A 19695-nucleotide genomic window follows, 5' to 3' on the forward strand; every position below is an offset into this window, starting at 1 on the left:
CGAGTCTGGATCTATGTTCGAAATACTGGCAGATACCGATGCATGAGGACAATAAAGACAAGACAGAATTTTCGACACCAGATGGACTTCACAAGCTCAATGTGATGAACTTCGGCCTCTGCAACGCACCCGCAACATTCGAACGCCGATTGACACCATTTTGCGTCGCCCGAAGTGGAAAACATGCCTTTGTTATTTGGACGACATGATTGTTTTCTCGTCAACTTTCTCTCAACACTTACACCATTTAGACAAAGTCCTCATGTGCCTTGGTACGGCTGGCCTTCAGCTGAACACGAAAAGGTGCCGTTTTTCCAGCAATACAATTAAGGTCTTAGTCCACATCGTGAGTAAGGATGGCATTCATCCTGATCCCGATAAAATAGCGGCTGTTCTTCATTTTTCTCGTCCTGAAAAGACCAAGGACTTGTGCATGGCTTCATGGCTTCATACTTCCGCTGATTCATACGAGACTTTGCCTCGATAGCAGCAACTTTGCACAAATTACTCAGTTTCAGTGTTCGCTTTTAGTAGTCTCCTGGCTGCGTTTCAGTTTTTAGCATCTCGAAAATTCTTTCACATCTGAACCAGTACTTCGCCATTTCGATGAAACAGCACCCATACTCCTGCATACTGACGCTAGCGGTCACGGAATCGGAGGTATTCTGCTGCAACGCGATGAATCATTACGTGAAAGGGTCGTGGCGTATGCAAGCCGTGTCCTGACGAACGACGAGAATCATTACACAATTACTGAACAGGAGCGTTTAGCTGTCGTGTGGTCGGTACAGAAATTTCGACCTTATATACATGGCCGTCATTTTACCATAGTTACAGACCATCATGCTTTGTGTTGGCTATCCACACTCAAGAATATGTCAGGACGCCTTGGTGGATGGATTATACGTCTTCAAGAATACGACTTTACTATTACCTACAACTGTGGGGAACAGCACCAGGACACAAATGCGCTTTCTAGCTGCCCACTTTCTACGGCGCCGTCCACTGCTTCCGCTACTAACTTCAGCGATCAACGCTTGGATAGTCTTTCCACATCTGTTTCGTCCTTATCCGCCATTGGCAAGATCCCCCCTGACGTTCACGGCTCCATCATAACGCATCAACTCGCTGACGCTTACTGTAGACGCATCATAGATCGCTTTTAGGTGAAATCGCAACCGCCTAATGCCCGCCTTTGGCCATAGCTCAGGCATTTCGAGCACGATAACTGCGTTTTTTACCATCATATCTATCACCCGGACGGTCAACGCTGGGTACCCGTTCTGCCTCGCTCCCTTCGAGCCGATATCCTTACGGCCTATCACGACAACCTGACTGCTGGTTACTTTGGTTTCTAGGAAACGTACGATCGCATAAAGGTCGTTTATACTGGCCAGGGATGTCCACCAGCGTAGTAAAGTACGTCGCCTCCTGCAAACTTTGTCAGCGCCGAAAGCTTCCGACATCACCTCAATGCAGAGAGCTGAACCACTTCCATGTCCGTCGGCACCGTTTGAAGTCGTTGGCATCGATCTATATGGTCCCTTCCCACGACTCCCAGTGGCCATCGACGCATAGTGACAGCTGTCGACCACTTGACACGTTACGCTGGAACGTCCTGCCTGAATTCGGCCTCCGCGTCTGACGTGGCTACATGTATGCTTGAAGCCTTGATCTTGCGTCACGGTGCTCCTTGTGTCATCCTGAGTGACCGAGGAAAAGCTTTCCTTTCGCAAATTGTTGAAAAATATCTAAAAGCCTCCGGCACCAGCCACAAGACAACCTCCGGCTATCACCCCCAAACCAACGGGCTCACTGAGCGCTTTCATCGCACTCTGTCCGACATGATAGCCATGTATACATTGAGCCATACCACACCAACTAGGAAGCGATTTTTCCGTTCGTAACGTTCGCTTATAATACCGCAGTACAACGCACAACTGGCTACTCTCCATTCTATCTTGCAGTGGTGATCCAGCCACTTTAACTTTTGGAGCAATTTTTGGAGCAGAGAAAATGCTCTTTTGGAGCAGCTTTGTATCGGCACTCGATTTTGGAGCAGCAATTGTAGCAGCAACTTATTTTACAAAAATACATCTCTCATTATTGCTGAAACTAAAGCTGTGATAGCAACCACAGTTCTATAAAACCGTATTTGTCTCAATTCTCAATTATTAATTAGAGTGTCACGTGCATGCCGATTTTAAAAGCCACCAAGAAATGGACCAGTCCATCAGATTTAATGCACTACTGAAAATGAAGGTAGTGCAGGTGTAGCATTAGTTGATTAAAGTACACTAAAAGCTACGACAAAAATTCCCAGAAACCGAACTGTAAGGAGAGTTTTGAACTTTCATTTATTTACAGAAGAAAGATGTGCATGTTGCAGCATTTACGTCCTCTTGCTCACCTTCTTGCTTAGTTCTTCCAGCTGTGAGAGGGTTTGGCTCAAAGCGGAGTTGCCTTCAGCTAATAAAGTCTGCCCAGCTTCAACTTGTTCCAGGCTCTTAGAACGCAGACCAGAAGAAATTATGTCTTCTGCTCGTTTCAGCAATGCCCTACTTGAGGTGACCTTTTCTTCCAAGTTCTTACGAAGTCGCTTTTCGTCGACATCAGCACCAGTGTCTTGGTCTCCAAGCCTTTTCCTGCTTTCTGACTGCTGTGCACTTGCAGTTCTCTCTGTGTATCGGGCTCTAGATCTCCTTACACTTTGCAGAAGCTCTGTAGACAAGGGAACTTTAGTGGCATCTCCATCATACCTGCGGAGATATGTCTTTGTCTGGCGCAACCCGTTAATGCTTGCAATGCATAATGAGTAGCGGTTCTCATAAAAGCGCTTATTTTCGCTAAATCCTCGTTCGCAGTCTGCGTTGCCATGTGGCAGGCACAGCAGACACTTGACAAGCCTCGACAATAATGGATACTTTGGTTGACCTCCAGGAGACTTCAGTTCAAATATTTTGCCCCAACGAACATCAATTCTTTCACCTCCAAGTGCCAGGAGGTCACTGTTGGAGTCACACATTAACATATGCCACTCATCGATGGCTGAGGAAACTTCTTCATGTTTGATTACCTGTGGAAGCTGAGACACAAGGTACTTCAGTGCTCGCACTTCCGATTAAACATTTGTTGACTGCCAATTGAGGAGGCTAGCAGATTGAAGAACTCTATTATCGAGTGGAAGCTTCTGAAGAAGATCCTTGGCACAGGCCAAGTAAAAAGCACGTGCTCCAAGATAAAACCGCTTCTTCTCACTAGAGTCCCACTCAAGCATTGATTTTTCAGTATCTGTACCAACTTCTGGCCTCGATTTCCAAAGGGATGCATCCATCACATCTAGCCTTTTCAGTTGTTCAGCGCTCTTGTCTGCAAAGGCTTCATGACGAAGAAACCGACTGAGGACTCGTTGGACTAGAACAATAAGTTCAACGTGAAGTATGTGCAAGAGCGGCTCTTGCTTTTGGAAGAGCAGCTGAAATCCACTGAAAAGCTGCGCACAGTTCTTAAGGAACAACACTTTGGCCAAAAGTTGTTTCTCAGAAAATGCCGACACAAGCTTGTTGTGTAGGCTTTGGGTGTCAGGTCGTTGACGAGATGAATTGCCCTTAAAAAAATAGGTGCGAAGCGCTTCGAACTGTTCCTCAACTCGGCAAAGTGAGTCTTGTAGCGTCAGCCAGCGATTAGAAACGTGGCGCAGAAATACATGACAAGAGATTCCCAAAGTATCCTGGCATTCTCTGAGTGCTTCAGCGCGGACAGCATCTTTGAAGTAGTAGTAAATATTTCTCACTACTTCTTCTACATCTAAGCCAAATGCATCCAGGCCTCTGCCAAATGCATTATGAACTTTATGAAGATTGCAGTTGCCAATATCAATCAAACTTGGTGCCACATGCTTCTGAAGCTTGTTTCTTACGCTCTTCATAACATTAGGGCCATCACTGAAAAAGCAAACAAGTCCTTGCTTTGGAAGATCTGCTATTGCTTCTTCTATGCAGCCAACAATTATTTCAGCGGTTGCACGCCCAAGATCAAATGACTGGACATGTTCAACAACAACTTCCTGTTGGCTGCTGGAAAAATAGCGTACCAGCACATCTAGTTGCTGCACCCTTAGCTCTGGCTTTGGCGTCTCATCCATCATAATGGAAAAATAGACATTTGGCTGGCACAGCTCAGTCACCACTTGTCCTTTAAAGTAGGGACCCAGTCCATCTGATACAATGCGGGCCAACTTTATTCTGCCACAACTAAACTTTTTGGCAATGTCACTGTCGGGGAACATGCAGTGATAAATCGAAGTTGCCGTGTCTCCCCATGAAAAAGGAATTCCCTTGGCCACAACAGACAAAGCAAAAGTAGTTTCTGCCTTGCTGACTTGGTGCTCAAGTGATGTATTAGCAGACACGTTGGAGAAGTCCAGTGTGCCTTGCACCAATTTGGGTGGAAGAAGATTCCCGTCCTTGTCTCTGTGTCTAGCAGCTGCATCAATATGTTTCTTCATCCCAGCATGACGCTTCACTGCTGCCGCTCCATGCTGTGCGCAAGAAATGGTGCAGTTGCAAAGAATACAAAATGCATCTGTATTTCGGGTTCCACTCTTGCACCACCGACTGATCGGATCATTATTGGAGTCCACCTCGTTGAGTACAGAGGCGTTGAACTTGGTGTTGCGATCTGAAAACATGAGCGAAACGAACTTTATGACAGTAAACTTTCCCAAGTTTTTTTTCAGAGCGTGAATATTGGTAAAAGCAACAGGGTAGACAGAAAGAGCACTGAGTTCTAACTTTATATCACAGAGTGGCAAGAATATATATGCCCAAAAAAGGATGATTAAAAACATGACAAAATACAAGCCTAGTCAATGCGTCAGTATAAAAATCTTGCAAATGTGACTACGCACCAACTAGCCCAAGGTTCCACTCTTGTAAATTTTCCCACGACAAAGGCACGCTAGTAAAAAGAGCACGTAACTACTAGATTTATTTTTAGGGTAGCCCGTAACATACTGCCAACCTTACTTCATTGGAAGATCTAAATACCAACTCTAAGGCGCCAACACCAAATATTTGCGCAAGCATTTTGGGTAAAGCCTCGACAAATGGCGCGAATCGGGATGCCAGTTTGTCTGTCGACCATTCACACCTAAAACTCGCGACCAACTTACAGGAAGTTGCCATGCGGATGACGCGTGGGTCTGACGGCCGCAGACAAACGCATTGCCCCAGCTGGCAAGGCGGCATAAGGCGCTAATGTATGTTGGAGGTTTGCTTCCTTCCGGCGCGGCGCGCGATGACCAGAGCAGAAAGCGACAGCAATGTTTTCTTTAAATTAAATATTTAAAAAAGCTGATTGGGAACGGCACGTCACGAATAGCGGATTCCCAACGATCGGCTGCCGCTAATGCGGTAACATTACGGTGCTTATTGACTTGCTTGTGTTGACATGGTCGACGCTCAATCACTCTTTTCCGACTATTCTACAAGCAGCTCGCACGGTGGGGCGCCCGATTCGTGACGCGCCGGCAGCACATACGGCCCATCTAGCGATCTGCTAACGTCAACAAAAGCGACCCGCCTGCAGAAATTCGTAGTGTATTCCGCGTCACTCGCTCGTTCGTTTCGCACTATTATATGTTCCGAACGGTAGCATGTAGAGGTGTAACTGCTGCATGCCGTACGAGCGATTGCGCGTTTCAAATGCGGATATTCCGCCCCACGAAACAAGGCACGGCGCACCTTCCTAAGACTACGTACAGCGCTCAGACACTCCGAACACAAAAACAATCAGTAGCGAGAAATCGCAAGAACTAGGCAAGTTGCAACTTCTGTACTGATTCAATAGCAAAGTGCGGCCGGTAATAAATGCCAGCAGCGCTACGCGATCGCCTAAGCATTCACTAAAGTATTTCACGGGCGCTATTAAGAAATGCCACAAAATTTAAAAAGAAAGCGACTTACTTTTGTCCATTTCAACAGCGGGGGGATGACAAACATTCGCTGACTGTTTGTTCACAAGCACATGGCGCACATGCAACGACACGACGTGCTGTGCATGAGCGCGAAAACCTACAGAAAACACCCGAACGACACCGACGAATACCTAAGCTGCAAAGCACATGGTAAACAATTGCCAACCTAGAAAAGAATTCACTTGTTGCCAACTGAAAAATGAACATCCGCTAAAGTCGGGTTCTTTCGTGCAATTTGGCGCATTTGGCGCAAACAAAACAACACTTGCGCAGTAAGGCGCAGGAAGGTATAATTGTAGCAAATTGGCGCAAATGGCGCAGCTGGATCACTACTGTATCTTGTCTACGGCCGATAGCCACCTTCCTTTCTGGACGTCTGGTTCTTTACAGCCCTGTGGTTACTCCACCTGCATCCTCCTGTGTACGATATATGTGTCCCGTCTCCATCACTGTCGCTAGCTCGCCAGACTCAATACTAAGGAGAGACAACAAACCCATAAAAATCTGCACGACGCATCCCACACCACTGTGACTTTCCACCCCGGCGACGAGGTGCTACTCCGGACACCAGTTCGCACTCCTGGCTTGTGCGACAAAATTCAGTTTCAGTTCCTCGGCCCATACACAGTCTTAGAGCAGACCTCGCTCGTTAATTATCGCACTGAACTTGTAATTGCTCCAAGTGACCGGCGCTGTCGTGGTACCGAGATAGTGCATGTCTCGCGTATGAAGCCTTTCGCAAGTCTTTCTCCGCATCTCTAAGTTGCGGCCACAATGGCCGCTCTCGTGCGCGGGGAATTAGTGTGAGCATTTAAAGCACGCTTCTTCATCACCTGTACAAAACTATCATCACCTAGCGTTCTTCATCTTCATCGTTAGTGTATAAGGCTTTTTAGTCGGTTCTGTGCCTCGGCTCGGAGGTGACTGTTTTTGGCCATGTCTTCCAGGCCTAATAAAGGCGTATATATATATATATATATATATATATATATATATATATATATATATATATATATATATATATATATATATATATATATATATATATTGTGTACGGATATTGACGGGAGCTGACAGCTCCCGTCAATATCCGTTCAACACAACAAGACAACCACGACAAGAACTCTGCATATCAACATACTCCAGGAGCCCCACACCCACCCAACATCACAGACGAGTTCCCGACGATCGGCGAAACTGTGGCTCCCGCGAGCCACAGGCAACCCCTCACCATCATCAACAGCGCACCGCTACTAAAGGGGGGAAGTCTGTTGCACAGCCAACACGCGTCCCTCCATTGCGGATGTCGAGACCAAAAGCACTACACGACAGCACCACTACACCACTCCTTAAAGGGAAGCCTGCCGATCTACAGAACCGCATCCCTCTATTGCGGACCCCGGAACTGCCTACGAACACGTTTGCCAGGAGCCCAACACCGAAATCCTCCTTACAACGACGAAGGCCTGCTGGACATAACTACAATCTGCGCACTTCATCAGTGCCATCCCCGCACCCAAAAGAAGATTGACTTCGGAAATGTAAGTCCAGCTCATCGCTTCCCAGTTGCAGTGCCACCTTCCTTAAAGTACGAAAACTTGCTGACAAACGAATTAGACATGGAATGCATAAATCAAGGTTGCAAGTGTACCTTCGTGCTAGAATAGCCCCCAAGGATATGACACTCTCCCTCACACCAGCCGCTACAAACCTAGACGAACACGACCAAATAACATGAAAAAATGTCCTATTTGAGGCATCTCTTAAATTAATAGAAATCGCTCTTAATCACAATGATAAGCAGGTAAAAAAACTGGTCACTATGACCAACACCGTTCTCCGCCACAACACTTCATCCAACGAAGAAATCACCCAATGAACTGAATTTGAACAGAATAAATACCAAGCCATCATGACCACAAAAATTCATAAACTCAAAAAAGACCATGTGGCCAACTGCGCGTTCCCTGATATAGTTCCTTATCACTACAACACCACCACCCAAAAAACCACTAACGGTACAGACGAGCACCCATCTATGAACACACCCGGTGACACTGTGGTTGTAAACCTATCAGACACGAACTTGTCACCTGATGAAGAAAAACTGCTATCTAAAAGACTAAGCTTCTGCCCGACCACAAAATTTTTCAATGAATTTCACTTGCTCCGAGACGTCGACAACTTCGCTAGAAGCTTAAGGTTGCGCGAATGTTTCTTGGACAGGCCTTCTAAACACGAAACCATTCACCGTCGTAAAACAAATGATTGGACACCGAACAGTAATCTAGACAAGTGCCTGGACCTTTATATAACCGCAGTACAGAAAGATATAGTACACGGATACCACAGACAGAAAGGAAACCGAGAAAACTTGAAAAAATCTGAAAATATTGAGTATGAGAAATCTGGCATCTAGGACCGACAAAACAATAAAACCCGCTGACAAAGGAGGAGCAATTGTAGTCCTTAATACAACCAACTACTTACAAGAAGCATACCGCCAACTAGATGACTCAAGATTTTACGAACGCCTCCCAGGTGATCCGACAGACTAATACAAACGTATTGTATCAACAAAACTAAAACTGTTGGATGCAGAAAAGTTAACCAACACTGAAGACAAATTGATGCGAGCAGCATACCCTCGTCCAGGTCGCTTCTACATCCTCCCAAAAATTCATAAACCCGGTAACCCAGGTCGACCAATCATATCAGGCATCGGTACAATAACTGAACCCATATCAGGGTACGTGGGCAAACTAATAAGCCACATTTCATGCACCCTCGCGTAGTACATAAAGGACACCACACATTTTCTTCGAGACATTACAGGTCTGTGTGTGCCGAAAAACTCGTACTTGGTTACTCTTGATGTCTCTTCATTGTATACAAATATTCCTCACGATGGTGGCATAGCTGCATTACGAAACATGTACACAAACCATAGACAATTCAACACCCCAGCTTTCTCTGCCATCGCAACTTTGACGAGGATGGTCCTCGAATTAAATTCATTCGAGTTTAACCAAGAGTATTTTCGACAAATCAGCGGGACCGCTATGGGCACCAAAATGGCACCCAATTATGCCAACATATTTATGGGAAAGCTAAAATCGAAATTTCTTGCACAAAGTTCCTTGAAACCACTGTTATACAGAAGATACATAGATGACATCTTTCTTATTTGGACCCACAGCGAGGACGAACTTCTCAGCTTTATCGACACTTACAACGCTGTACACCCTTACATACACTTCATACACACATACTCGCAAGTAACCGTAAATTTTCTTGATGTCACCATAACGAGAGAAGAGGACAAGCTCTCTACAACTCTATATCGCAAACCAACGGATCGACAACAATACCTCCATTACCAAAGCGATCACCCGCGCCACTGTAAAAACAGTATCCCATACAGCCAGACTCACCGGTTTAAGCGAATCTGCTCAAGAGACGCTGATTTTGACACGAGCTCATAGAGGCTAAAACTCATGCTCGAGAAACAAAAATACCCCCCCACTTGTAATTGATGACGTCGTTCAAAAAGCGAGAAAACTGAAGCGTGATGACTTACTTATGAAGCGACCACCGCAAAAAGACCCACAACGAACAAACCTCTGCTTCACTTACAGCACAAACTTCCCCAATGTTGACCAAATCCTGAAATGACATTACAACATTCTGGAACAAAGTGAACGTTTGAAACGCGCTTTCCCATCCGCTCCAGGCGTCGTTTACCGACAACCACGCAACCTCAAAGACACACTTGTCCACTCTCAAATCATTACCTCACCCCCAATAATTCATGTCGACGTTGTTTAAAGTCACGATGTCTTGTATGTAAGGCGACGCGAGAAACACAGAAAGCAACCAGCTCACAATCCAAGTTTTCGATAAACATACGAGGAAACCTAACATGCGATTCCTCTAATGCGGTATACCTACTCGAATGCAACGTGTGTAGTATGCAGTACATCGGACAAACAGAAACACCATTTAGGATTCGCTTCAATATCACAGAGCCCACGCGAAATCAGCCCCAAATCTACCCCTATCAAAATATCTTAATCTTCCCGATTATGCATTCGACAAACTATTAGTAACGCTCTTAGAGAGAGGATTTAAATCAAACCGAGAACGTGAACAACGAGAGTCATATCTTATCCACCCATTTAACACCCTCGATAGGGAAATAAATGAGAATGCTGGTACACTTGCAGCAATTAAAGCGTTAGAAAACAATAACGGCAATAATGAAAATAGTAACCGAGATCACGGCACTGCAGCTGCGAAGGACACTGGACAACTCAAAACAATTCCAAGTTTATCTACTCTTCCTAACTACAGCTGTCGTCTGTTTTCTGTTTTATTTTACTACCCAATCGATTGCGCCATGCATAACATGCCCAACAGCAACCCTGTGCACAGCCGGGAGGCCCCTACTGCACGCGTAATCCAAAAGCGGGCAAGGAATTTGCATTTCGCCCGCTTACCAGCCTCTGCCGCAATACGCGGCACCCCTCTTTCTACGACGAAATGTTGACGGGGCGCCGAGTAGTTAAAGTCTTAAACTCCTTAAAAAGCTCTTTTTTGCCCCGCACCGAACCGCGAGAGCCAGGAGGCGCCGTCTGGTTGGGAAGATTGCGTTAAAGGAAGCATACACAGACCGCTGAGATAGGAGAGGTGAAGGGGAGAAGGGGGAGAGAGACGAAGGGGAAAGTAGAAGGAAGAGTGGAAGGGGGCGCCCGGAGGGGAGTCCACGTTATACTTTTTTCTCTTTTTTCTTTTTTTTCCTTTTTTCTTTTCTTTCTCTTTTCTTTTTTTCTTTTTTCTGTCTTTTTTCTTATTTCCCTCTGATTTGAGATTGTATAAAGCTGAGCACCAACAAACTGTACCTTCAATCCTGATGAAAGCCAGACTCTAGTCTGAAACGTCGAAATAAACCACATTGTGACCAGTCACGGAGGATCTACTGGACTATATGCAGTGCTACGGCCACTCAACCACCATGCCTGCCTATAAATATATATATATATATATATATATATATATATATATATATATATATATATATATATATATATATATATATATATATATATATATATATATATATATATATATATATAACAAATAATTGTGGCGCACTGGCTCCGCGCCGCCTTCATGGCTCGGCGGCGTGGTGCCCACCCTCAATATTTCAGCGGCGGCGCACAGCTCTACCGCAGGGTATGCGCTCTGCAGAAATCACCTTGGAGGGCATCATGCCGGCGCCGGTACCATTTATTGCTGTTTAAGTCCGAGACGCGCTGCTTATAGCACTGTATTTCCTTTGACGTTCATGACTAATCTAGCATCATCATTGCGATTCCATGTGTGCCAATTTAACTTTGAAATACTTTTAAATCTATACAAACACATGGCACGACCACACCGCCCGACGCCGCCGTATCAGATGATGGGCCGAGAGTAGCGCAAGATTAGAGATGCCCCGCCGCGGTGGTCTAGTGGCTATGGTACTCGGCTGCTGGCCCGTAGGTCGCGGGTTCGCATCCCGGCTGCGGTGGCTGCATTTCCGATGGAGGCGGAAATGTTGTAGGCCCGTGTGCTCAGATTTGGGTGGTCGAAATTTTCGGAGCCCTCCACTACGGCGTCTCTCATAATCATGTGGTGGTTTTGGGACGTTAAACTCCACATATCTATCAATCATTATCAAGATTAGATATACTGTATATGCTACTTGGAGGAGGAGGAGGAAGCAACAAAAGGGAGAAGGCAGGGCGGTTAACCAGAAAGTCATCCGGTTGGCTACCCTACACTGGAGGATTAGGGAAGGGGTCAAGAAAGACGAGAAAGAGGGAAGAGGTCAAAAGGAAAAGAATGGGGTGGGGTAGAGACTGACAGTAATTTCACTGCAGCGTGTAGAACTGTACCGCATGTCAGAGGCGTTCACAGAAGCCTGTCTTTCTCAGGAAACACAGCAGGGCTTTCACTGCCTTGTGGGCTGTCGAGGCATGTGGACGTTGCTGTAATAGCACCTGCACAGAAAGAGGCCGATCATCCAGTCGCCGCATTGCGTTGGCAAGAGCTTGTCTACCTGAGGCAAATCGGGGACAATGGCACAACAGGTGTTCGATATTTTCGTCGGTGCCACAAACATCGCACGCCGCACTGTCAGTATTTCCGATTAACGTGGTATAAATTTTCGTGAAAACAACTCCCAGCCAAAGGTGATAGAGAAGCGAAGCTGCACGTCGATGTAGGCCGTGTGGAGGCCGGAGTTGGAGTGAAGGGTCGAGCTCGTGCAGTCTTGTACGTCGTATGCTTGGTGTGTTCCACTCAGTCAGTGTGATACTGCGGGCCAGTTGACAAATCTGCCTCGCCGCATCCGCTCTTGAAGACGGAATCGGAACGCTGTTCGCTTCTTCATGTGATGTGCGAGCAGCATTATCTGCAGAATCATTGCCGCCTATACCACGATGCCCAGGTTACCACTGAAAGACGATGTCGTGGCCTTTTTGTATTAAAAGGTGGTGAAGTTTCATGGTTTGGTAGGTCAACTGGTCGTGGCATCCGCGTCGGAGAACTGATATCAGGCACTGTAACGCTGGTTTTGAGTCAGAAAACACAGCCCATTTACCTGGTCTTCTGAATTGATAAGTTCCAGTGCATTGCGCGGAGCCTCCATTTCTGCTGTCGTTGACGTTGTCACATGTGAAGTCTTAAAACACAGCCCTTGTGATGGTATAACCACTGCTCCACCTGAACTAGACGGCGTAGTAGAGCCATCCGTGTAAATGTGCACGTGGTTACTGTAGTTTTGTTCCAGTAGGAATAGACTCAGTTGTTTTTTTCTCCTTATTACTGGTATCATTAAGTGAACTCGTGTCCGGCTCAAGCTCGAAGGAGGAAGCAGTGGCTTTGATGCAGGTGCGTACGTCTCAGTAAACGATGAACGATGCTTGTAGACAATAGTGCCGTATGTCGTGCGGGGCCTTTCAGCAGCTAGGCTCGCCAGGTGGCGAGAAGGGGTCCTGGCATAATGCCTGAGGTGCATGCGCATTGTCTCGGTAAATATATGCGTCTTTATCGAGTGATCTTGAGCGATGCCAATGGTTTCAGCCGTTGAAGCACTGCGGGGTAATCCAAGGCATATCTTAAGTGCTTGGGCTTGAATGCTCTGCATTGCGCGCAGGTTGGTCTTGCCGGTGTTAGATATTGCAGGTAAGCTGTACCGTAAGAATCCGATAAACAGCACTCTGTACAGTTGTAGCATGGATGGTATGGGCACTCCCCAATTCTTTCCTGCAAGGAATTTGAACATGTGGCATGTTGTGATCAGCCGCTTCTTCACATAGTTCACGTGTGGAGTCCACGACAGGTTTCTGTCTATTATGACTCCCAAGAACCTGTGGCTTCTGCTGAACGATATGTATTCTTCATTAATTGATATGCTGTAAACAGACATTGGTTCCCGCGTGAACGCTACCACTGCACATTTTCCGCAGGGCACCTCGAGGCCTTGTTTTACGAAGGTAGCATGACATCGTTGTAGCAGCCTTCTGAAAGCGGGCGCGAAACTGAGGCCTTGTCACACCTGACGTCCAAATGCAGATGTCATCAGCGTAGGCAGAAAGTTCTGCAGTGCTAGGTAGCTGCTCGACTAAACCAATGAGAGTGAAGTTGAAAAGTGTAGAGCTTATCACTCCTCCCTGAGGAACTCCTCGGCTGCTGTAGTAATCAGGTGTTGGGCCATTTGCTGCCATCACGTAAAATGATCTCAGCTGTAAGTAGCTGTACACGCACATATATATCTTGCCACCAAGACCTACTGTTTCAAAAGCACTAAGGATGGCTTCATGGGTGACATTGTCGTAAGCCCCCTTAACGTCTAGAAACAGGGCAGCGCACAGTCTCTTACAGGCTTTCTAGTGTTGAACACATGTCACCAGATCAACAACGTTGTCGATTGACGAATGGCCGCGCCTGAATCCGGTCATGGATACTGAATAGATTTCGTAGTGCTCTAAATACCACTCCATTCGTGTTATAATCATTCGTTCCATCGTTTTTCCCACACAACTGGCAAGTGCGATAGGACAGTATGAGGCAATATCAAAAGGAGATTTACCAGCCTTTAGAAGTGGAATGAGGCGGCTTGACTTCCATGCCTGGAGAACCGTACCAGTCTGCTAGGAGTCGTTGTATAGGCGTAAGAGTGCCTTCAGAGCTTCGTCTCCAAGATTACAAAGGGCACGATAGGTAATGTCGTCAGGTTCGGGTGCTGAAGAACGTCTACACAGTGCCAGTGCCGCCTCTAGCTCATCCATAGAAAACTGGCATTCCATACGGGGATCACGTGAGGGCGGTGGGTTGTCAAATGTTCCCATTCTTGATATTGTGAAATTTCAATCACCGGCAATTCTTCTACGGAACAATTCTGCGACGTCAATATCTCTGCATTGAAGGTGAAGTGCCAGAGATGTAAACGGGTGTCGCTGACCCAAGGTTGTGCGAAGACCACGGACAGTTCGCCATATCGGTGATAGGGGCTTTCGTGGATCCAACGACTCGCAAAAGGATGTCCAATGTCGCCTAGCCAGTTTATCCATGTACCGTTGCATTTTCTTTTGAATGCGTCTAGCCAGCCTCAAATCATCGATGCACTTTGTCCGTCGGTACCTTCATTCTGCACGACGGCGTATTGCTCGAAGATTCTCAAGCTCGATGTCGAAATTGGTGCACTTGTGACTAGTCAACAGTGAATGCGTGGTATTCTGCAGGACATCCTTTATCGAGTCCTCTAGGTTATATGATGAGCCGTCGGTACAACAGTCTTCTATTAACATTTTGAATTTCGACCAATCGGTGTATTTGAGACCTCTTGAGGACTTGGAGCTGGTGAAACCTTCTATACACAGGTAAGTTGGTTTATGGTCGTTGCCCCGCGTTTCCAGATCCGAAAACCAGTGCACTTTACTGGTATGTGAGCGAGAAACTAATGTAAGGTCCAAGCAGCTGCTATAGGCTGATCCGCGTACTTCCATCGTTACAAACGCAGAGTTCGTACTCCGAGGCTAAGGACACCAATTTTCTTCCTCTAGAGTTGACCCTGGAGCTTCCTTATAGGAAATGATGGACATTGAAGTCGCCAGTGATCACCCATGGCCTTGGAGTCGATGTCAGAATACCGCGTAAGCGCTCGCAGTCAAGGCGGCTTGATGGAGATAAGTAAGCTTCGATAATCGTGAAAGCAACCTTATCCTTTTTCACAGTAAGGCACACGTACTGATTCCCTTCATCAGGCGAGACTCTGTGGTGAACGTGAGGTCATGGCGCCTGAATACAATAACTTTGCTGCAGTCTCTGGGAGTAGTGGACATAAAGCACTCATATCGTGAAAGCTTGATTGAAGCAGACAGGTTGGGTTCACAAATCACGATATTAGGGAAGCGGTTCACAAATAAAAACTGTCTAAAGTCAGACATGCGCGACTTCAGTCCTCTGGCGTTCCACTGAAAGACAGATGCATTCTTGACTTCCGCTCGAAACGACGGTGCCTCGCTGGCCATGGTTTTACCTTAGAGCTGCAAGCACCGGACTCAGGGTGTCCAGCACATGCAGTGCGGTCTGCGCAGCCGAAGTCTTCATATTACTCAGTAGGACACGCATGGTACTCATCAGCGATTGCAGCAAGCTTATCACTTGATCTTCATTCATCGCATCAGTGGTTTGAGGGGTCGTCGAGGGCGGCGGGATTTGATGCAGCTCCGAAATAGGTTGACTTCGTGAAAGTGAGGACCACTGTTCGGAAGGTGCGACTGCTGCCCCTTTCTTCCGTTTGGCAGTATCCGTCTTCAGTGAGCTCGGTGTTTCTGACTCAGCCTCTTTGATAGGGGATAACATCTCTCTATCGGTAAAGCAGTTTTTCCGTGATGCTCTTCGCCCACGACGCCGTCGTCGGCGTAGTGTAGCGGCAGCTTCCCTGTGCGTTGAATTGTCCCGCACCATACGCCTGAGTATCGCGTGCTCGTTTCGCACCCGCGGGCAATCTTTGGATGAGGCCTCATGAGCGCCGTGGTAGTTTAGACATCGTAACACGGTGGCACCGCAGGCGTCTTTTGAGTGAAATTCGGCACACCGCGGACACACAACTTTGTTCTCACAGACACCTTTTACGTGTCCTATCTTGAAGCACTTGTAGCATTGCAGTGGCTTCGGTATGTATGAACGCACTGAGTGGCGAACATGGCCAACTTTGACATACGAGGGAAGGCTGTCTCCCTCGAACACAAGCCTCAAGCAGCGTGAGTTGCCGAATCTGGTAATGTGCGTGATGCGGGTGCCTTCTGTCACTAGATTTATTAGTATTGGCGGGTAATTAGCTGGGATGGAATAACGCACATCATAAATGACGCCTACAATGCCATTACAACCTGTAGTGACCATTGGCCGAACTTTCACGTTACCGATTTCTGTTATGTGCCGAAGGCTTTGCAGTGTGCTACGGTGCATAACGTCTACAGCAAGGTCATTCTTTCGTGCAGTGATCCTCACGTCTTTGATCTCATTCGGCGCGGTTTCCTCGAGAAGCACAGAAAGAACTTGCGTGTTGAGGAGTCGCAAGTTAGATGCAGAATCTTCGGGCATAAGCAGCATGGTGTGCGGCCACCGCTGTGGTGCAGTCTTAACGGTGGAAACATCGTTAAGACTGCTACCTAGAGAGCATATACAGTAACTCTACGCATAATCAGACTGCAGCGCTGCTAGTTCTCGTGACCGCTTTTCAGCTGATTCACCTCCGCTGGCGGAGAAAAGGAGCCGACGGAGCTTTCAAACCACGGAGGAAGGAACTGAGTTTACTCTAGTAAGGTTGGCTCGAACATGGAGGAAGAATTCGAATTTCTTCATGGGTTCGAACGTCAGCTAACTCCCGAAAAAGTGGCCCAACAGCGTGTTTGAGTTTTGGGACGCATTAACTCGTAAAATCGAATAAATCTGGTCTGGATATCGTTGCAACTGCCATCAGAACGAGCGTATGATTTCATCGTGGTTTTGATACTTCTCCACTCTTTCTAGTTCGCCAGGAGCCACTTATGATGTAGCGTGGCTTAAAGCGCTGCTTTCAAACTGCACAATATTGAGTGAGCATCTAGGCGGATCTGTGAAAATTTTGATTGCGCGTCATTTTTTTTTTATTTTGCGGGTTGGCAGGTAATGTGTCGTGCGTTGGACGCGATGCACGGGGAATGTGAGGCCCGGCGCCCAAAGCGCGGGCTGGGAAGGAGAAAGTGGCACAGCCGAAAAATGGACAGCTGATGCAGGCATAGTGTTGTTTGGCCCGTTAGAGGGTGCTGTATACACACACACACACACACACACAAATATATATATATATATATATATATATATATATATATATATATATATATATATATATATATATATATATATATATATAGAGAGAGAGAGAGAGAGAGAGAGAGAGAGAGAGAGGGATACAATGAAAATATTAAAATATTACAAGAAAGGGAGCTCAGTGGCTGGCAGAAGTACATAAAAAAGATAGAAAGGCAGCTGCGAAATTTTGGAACCATCTAAATTCCCTAAGAAATGAGACGAGCCTGGAGCAGAGGTTTATAGCTTCAGCTCAAGGTGCTAGGCTAGAAGAGGACGAAGCTATTGAATATATAAAAACAAGGGTGACAGAAAAATTTCAATAAAGAAGTGCTTTATGCACCACAATAGACTAGGATGAATCAAGTGGCGCAATGGCTCCATTTTCACAACGAGAGTGGGAAAGGGCTGAGAAGAGGGTTCCTAGTAGTGCATCAACAGGCCCAGATAGCATTAAAATTATGCTGATAAAGACATTAGGTTCGAAGTCGAAGCAGGCTTTGAAAGAGGCTTTGAGAGAGGCAGTAGGTAAAATAATAATCGGTGGTGAAGTCCCCGATGGATGAAAACTTAGCAGGTTCAGCATGATTTATAAAAGAAAGGGGGACAAAGTTGACATAAACAACTAACGTCCTATAACAGTGACATCAGTGGTCTACAGGCTGGCGATGCAGATTATAAAAGACTGCAGGCAAGGATAGAGCATGAGGGGGTGCTGGGAGAACTCCAGAATGAGTTTCGGAAACACAGGAGGTTGGAAGACAATCTGTTCTCACTGACGCAGTGCATCGAAATAGTAGAAAAGGAACACAGTTCCCTGTGGCTAGCATTTTTGGATATCAAGGGAGCGTATGATAGCGTGGTTCAAGAGGACGTGTGGGGAATACTGGACGCACTAGGTGTGAAAGATGGAGCCACTAAACTTTTAAAGGAAATATATAAAAGTAACAAGGTAGTTATTAAAAGGAAAAAACAGGTATCCAAGCCCACAGAGGTGATACGGGGACCTAGGCAGGGGTGTCCACTGTCACCCTTGTTATTCATGATGTACCTACAAGGATTAGAGGCCAAATTAGAGGGAAGTGGTCTTGGCTTCAACCTCTCTTTAGTCAAACAAGGAAAACTCATTGATCAGGCACTACCAGCATTAATGTACGCAGATACTATAGTACTAATGGCCGACAACAAGGAAGATTTGCAGAGATTGATGGACATCTGCGGTAATGAGGGAGATAGGTTAGATTTCAGATTCAGTAAGGAAAAATCAGCAGTCATGTTTTTTAATTATAATGAGGGTAGTGAGCTTACAATACAGGAGGTCACGCTTATGATAACAGATAAATACAAATGTCTGGGCGTATGGATGAGCAATGGGGCCGAGTACCTAAGCGAACACAAAATATACGTGACGACTAATGGTAACACGAATGCAGCGGTGAGGAAAAACAGGGCACTGTGGAATTACAATAGGTATGAGATTGTAAGAGAAATATGGAAAGGGGTCATGGTTCCTGGTCTGACGTTCGGCAACTCGGTCTTGTGCATGAGATCAGAAGTTCAAGCAAGATTAGAAATTAAGCAACGTGAAATAGGTAGGCTTGTCTTAGGAGTTCATGGGAATACACCAAATCAGGGAGTACAGGGTGATATGGAATGGACATCATTTGAGGGCAGGGAAGCTAGCAGCAAGACAAAATTTGAGAGAGAGAGAGAGAATTTATTAGAAGGCAGAGAGGTTGGCCTGACCTAGTTCGCTCTAGCCTGCTACTCTACACAGGGGATAAGGGAAGGGAGAAGGAAAGAGGAATGAAGGGTGATGATGGGGACAAGAAGAGGTGGTGCGTATGTACAGTAGCCACTTAGCACAGTACCCTACAGTCTAGTATCTAGTCCAGTGCTTTTTATAACGCCCAAAACAGCCTTTCTAGCAGTTTTTGACACTGTTTGGTCGTTCATTGCTGATAATATGTGGCTTTCACTTAATGGCGTTCGTCCGATGCTTGCCAACGTTGCAGTTAGCATTTTTCTTTGCGCCACGTATAATGCACAGTCACAAAATATGTGAGCTAATGTTTCGCGCACTTGGCAGCGCTCACAATTCGGGATGTCCGCGCGGCCGATTAGGTGGGTGTAGTGGCGAGCGAAGGCGACGCCCAGGCGAATCTGGTGCAGTATGTGCATCTCTTCGGCTGATTTTATCAGGAAGACAAAAAGTCATACCGGGGTCTGTTTCCCGCAGACGCTTGTTCCGTTGATCTGGTAGCGACCAGTAAGTGGCAGCGCATTCGCGCATGAGCGATCTCAACAATGTGTTG

General features: G+C 46.3%; 2 protein-coding genes across 2 annotated transcripts in view; both read right to left on the reverse strand.

Moving 5' to 3' along the window:
• The window catches only part of LOC142804047 (uncharacterized), a 137507-nt gene that overhangs the window by 31336 nt on the left and 86476 nt on the right, over positions 1–19695 (reverse strand). The gene's annotated exons all lie outside the window — the stretch shown is intronic.
• Positions 2339–6339, reverse strand: LOC119187671 (uncharacterized). The gene is made up of 2 exons (XM_075890553.1): positions 5967–6339; positions 2339–4680 (listed from the first exon to the last, which is right to left on the reverse strand). Exons 1-2 carry the CDS (start codon positions 5974–5976, stop codon positions 3122–3124), a joined length of 1569 nt encoding a protein of 522 aa, XP_075746668.1. The 5' UTR covers positions 5977–6339; the 3' UTR covers positions 2339–3121.

This window comes from Rhipicephalus microplus, chromosome 3 (genome assembly GCF_043290135.1).
Source record: "Rhipicephalus microplus isolate Deutch F79 chromosome 3, USDA_Rmic, whole genome shotgun sequence".
NCBI lineage: Eukaryota > Metazoa > Arthropoda > Arachnida > Ixodida > Ixodidae > Rhipicephalus > Rhipicephalus microplus.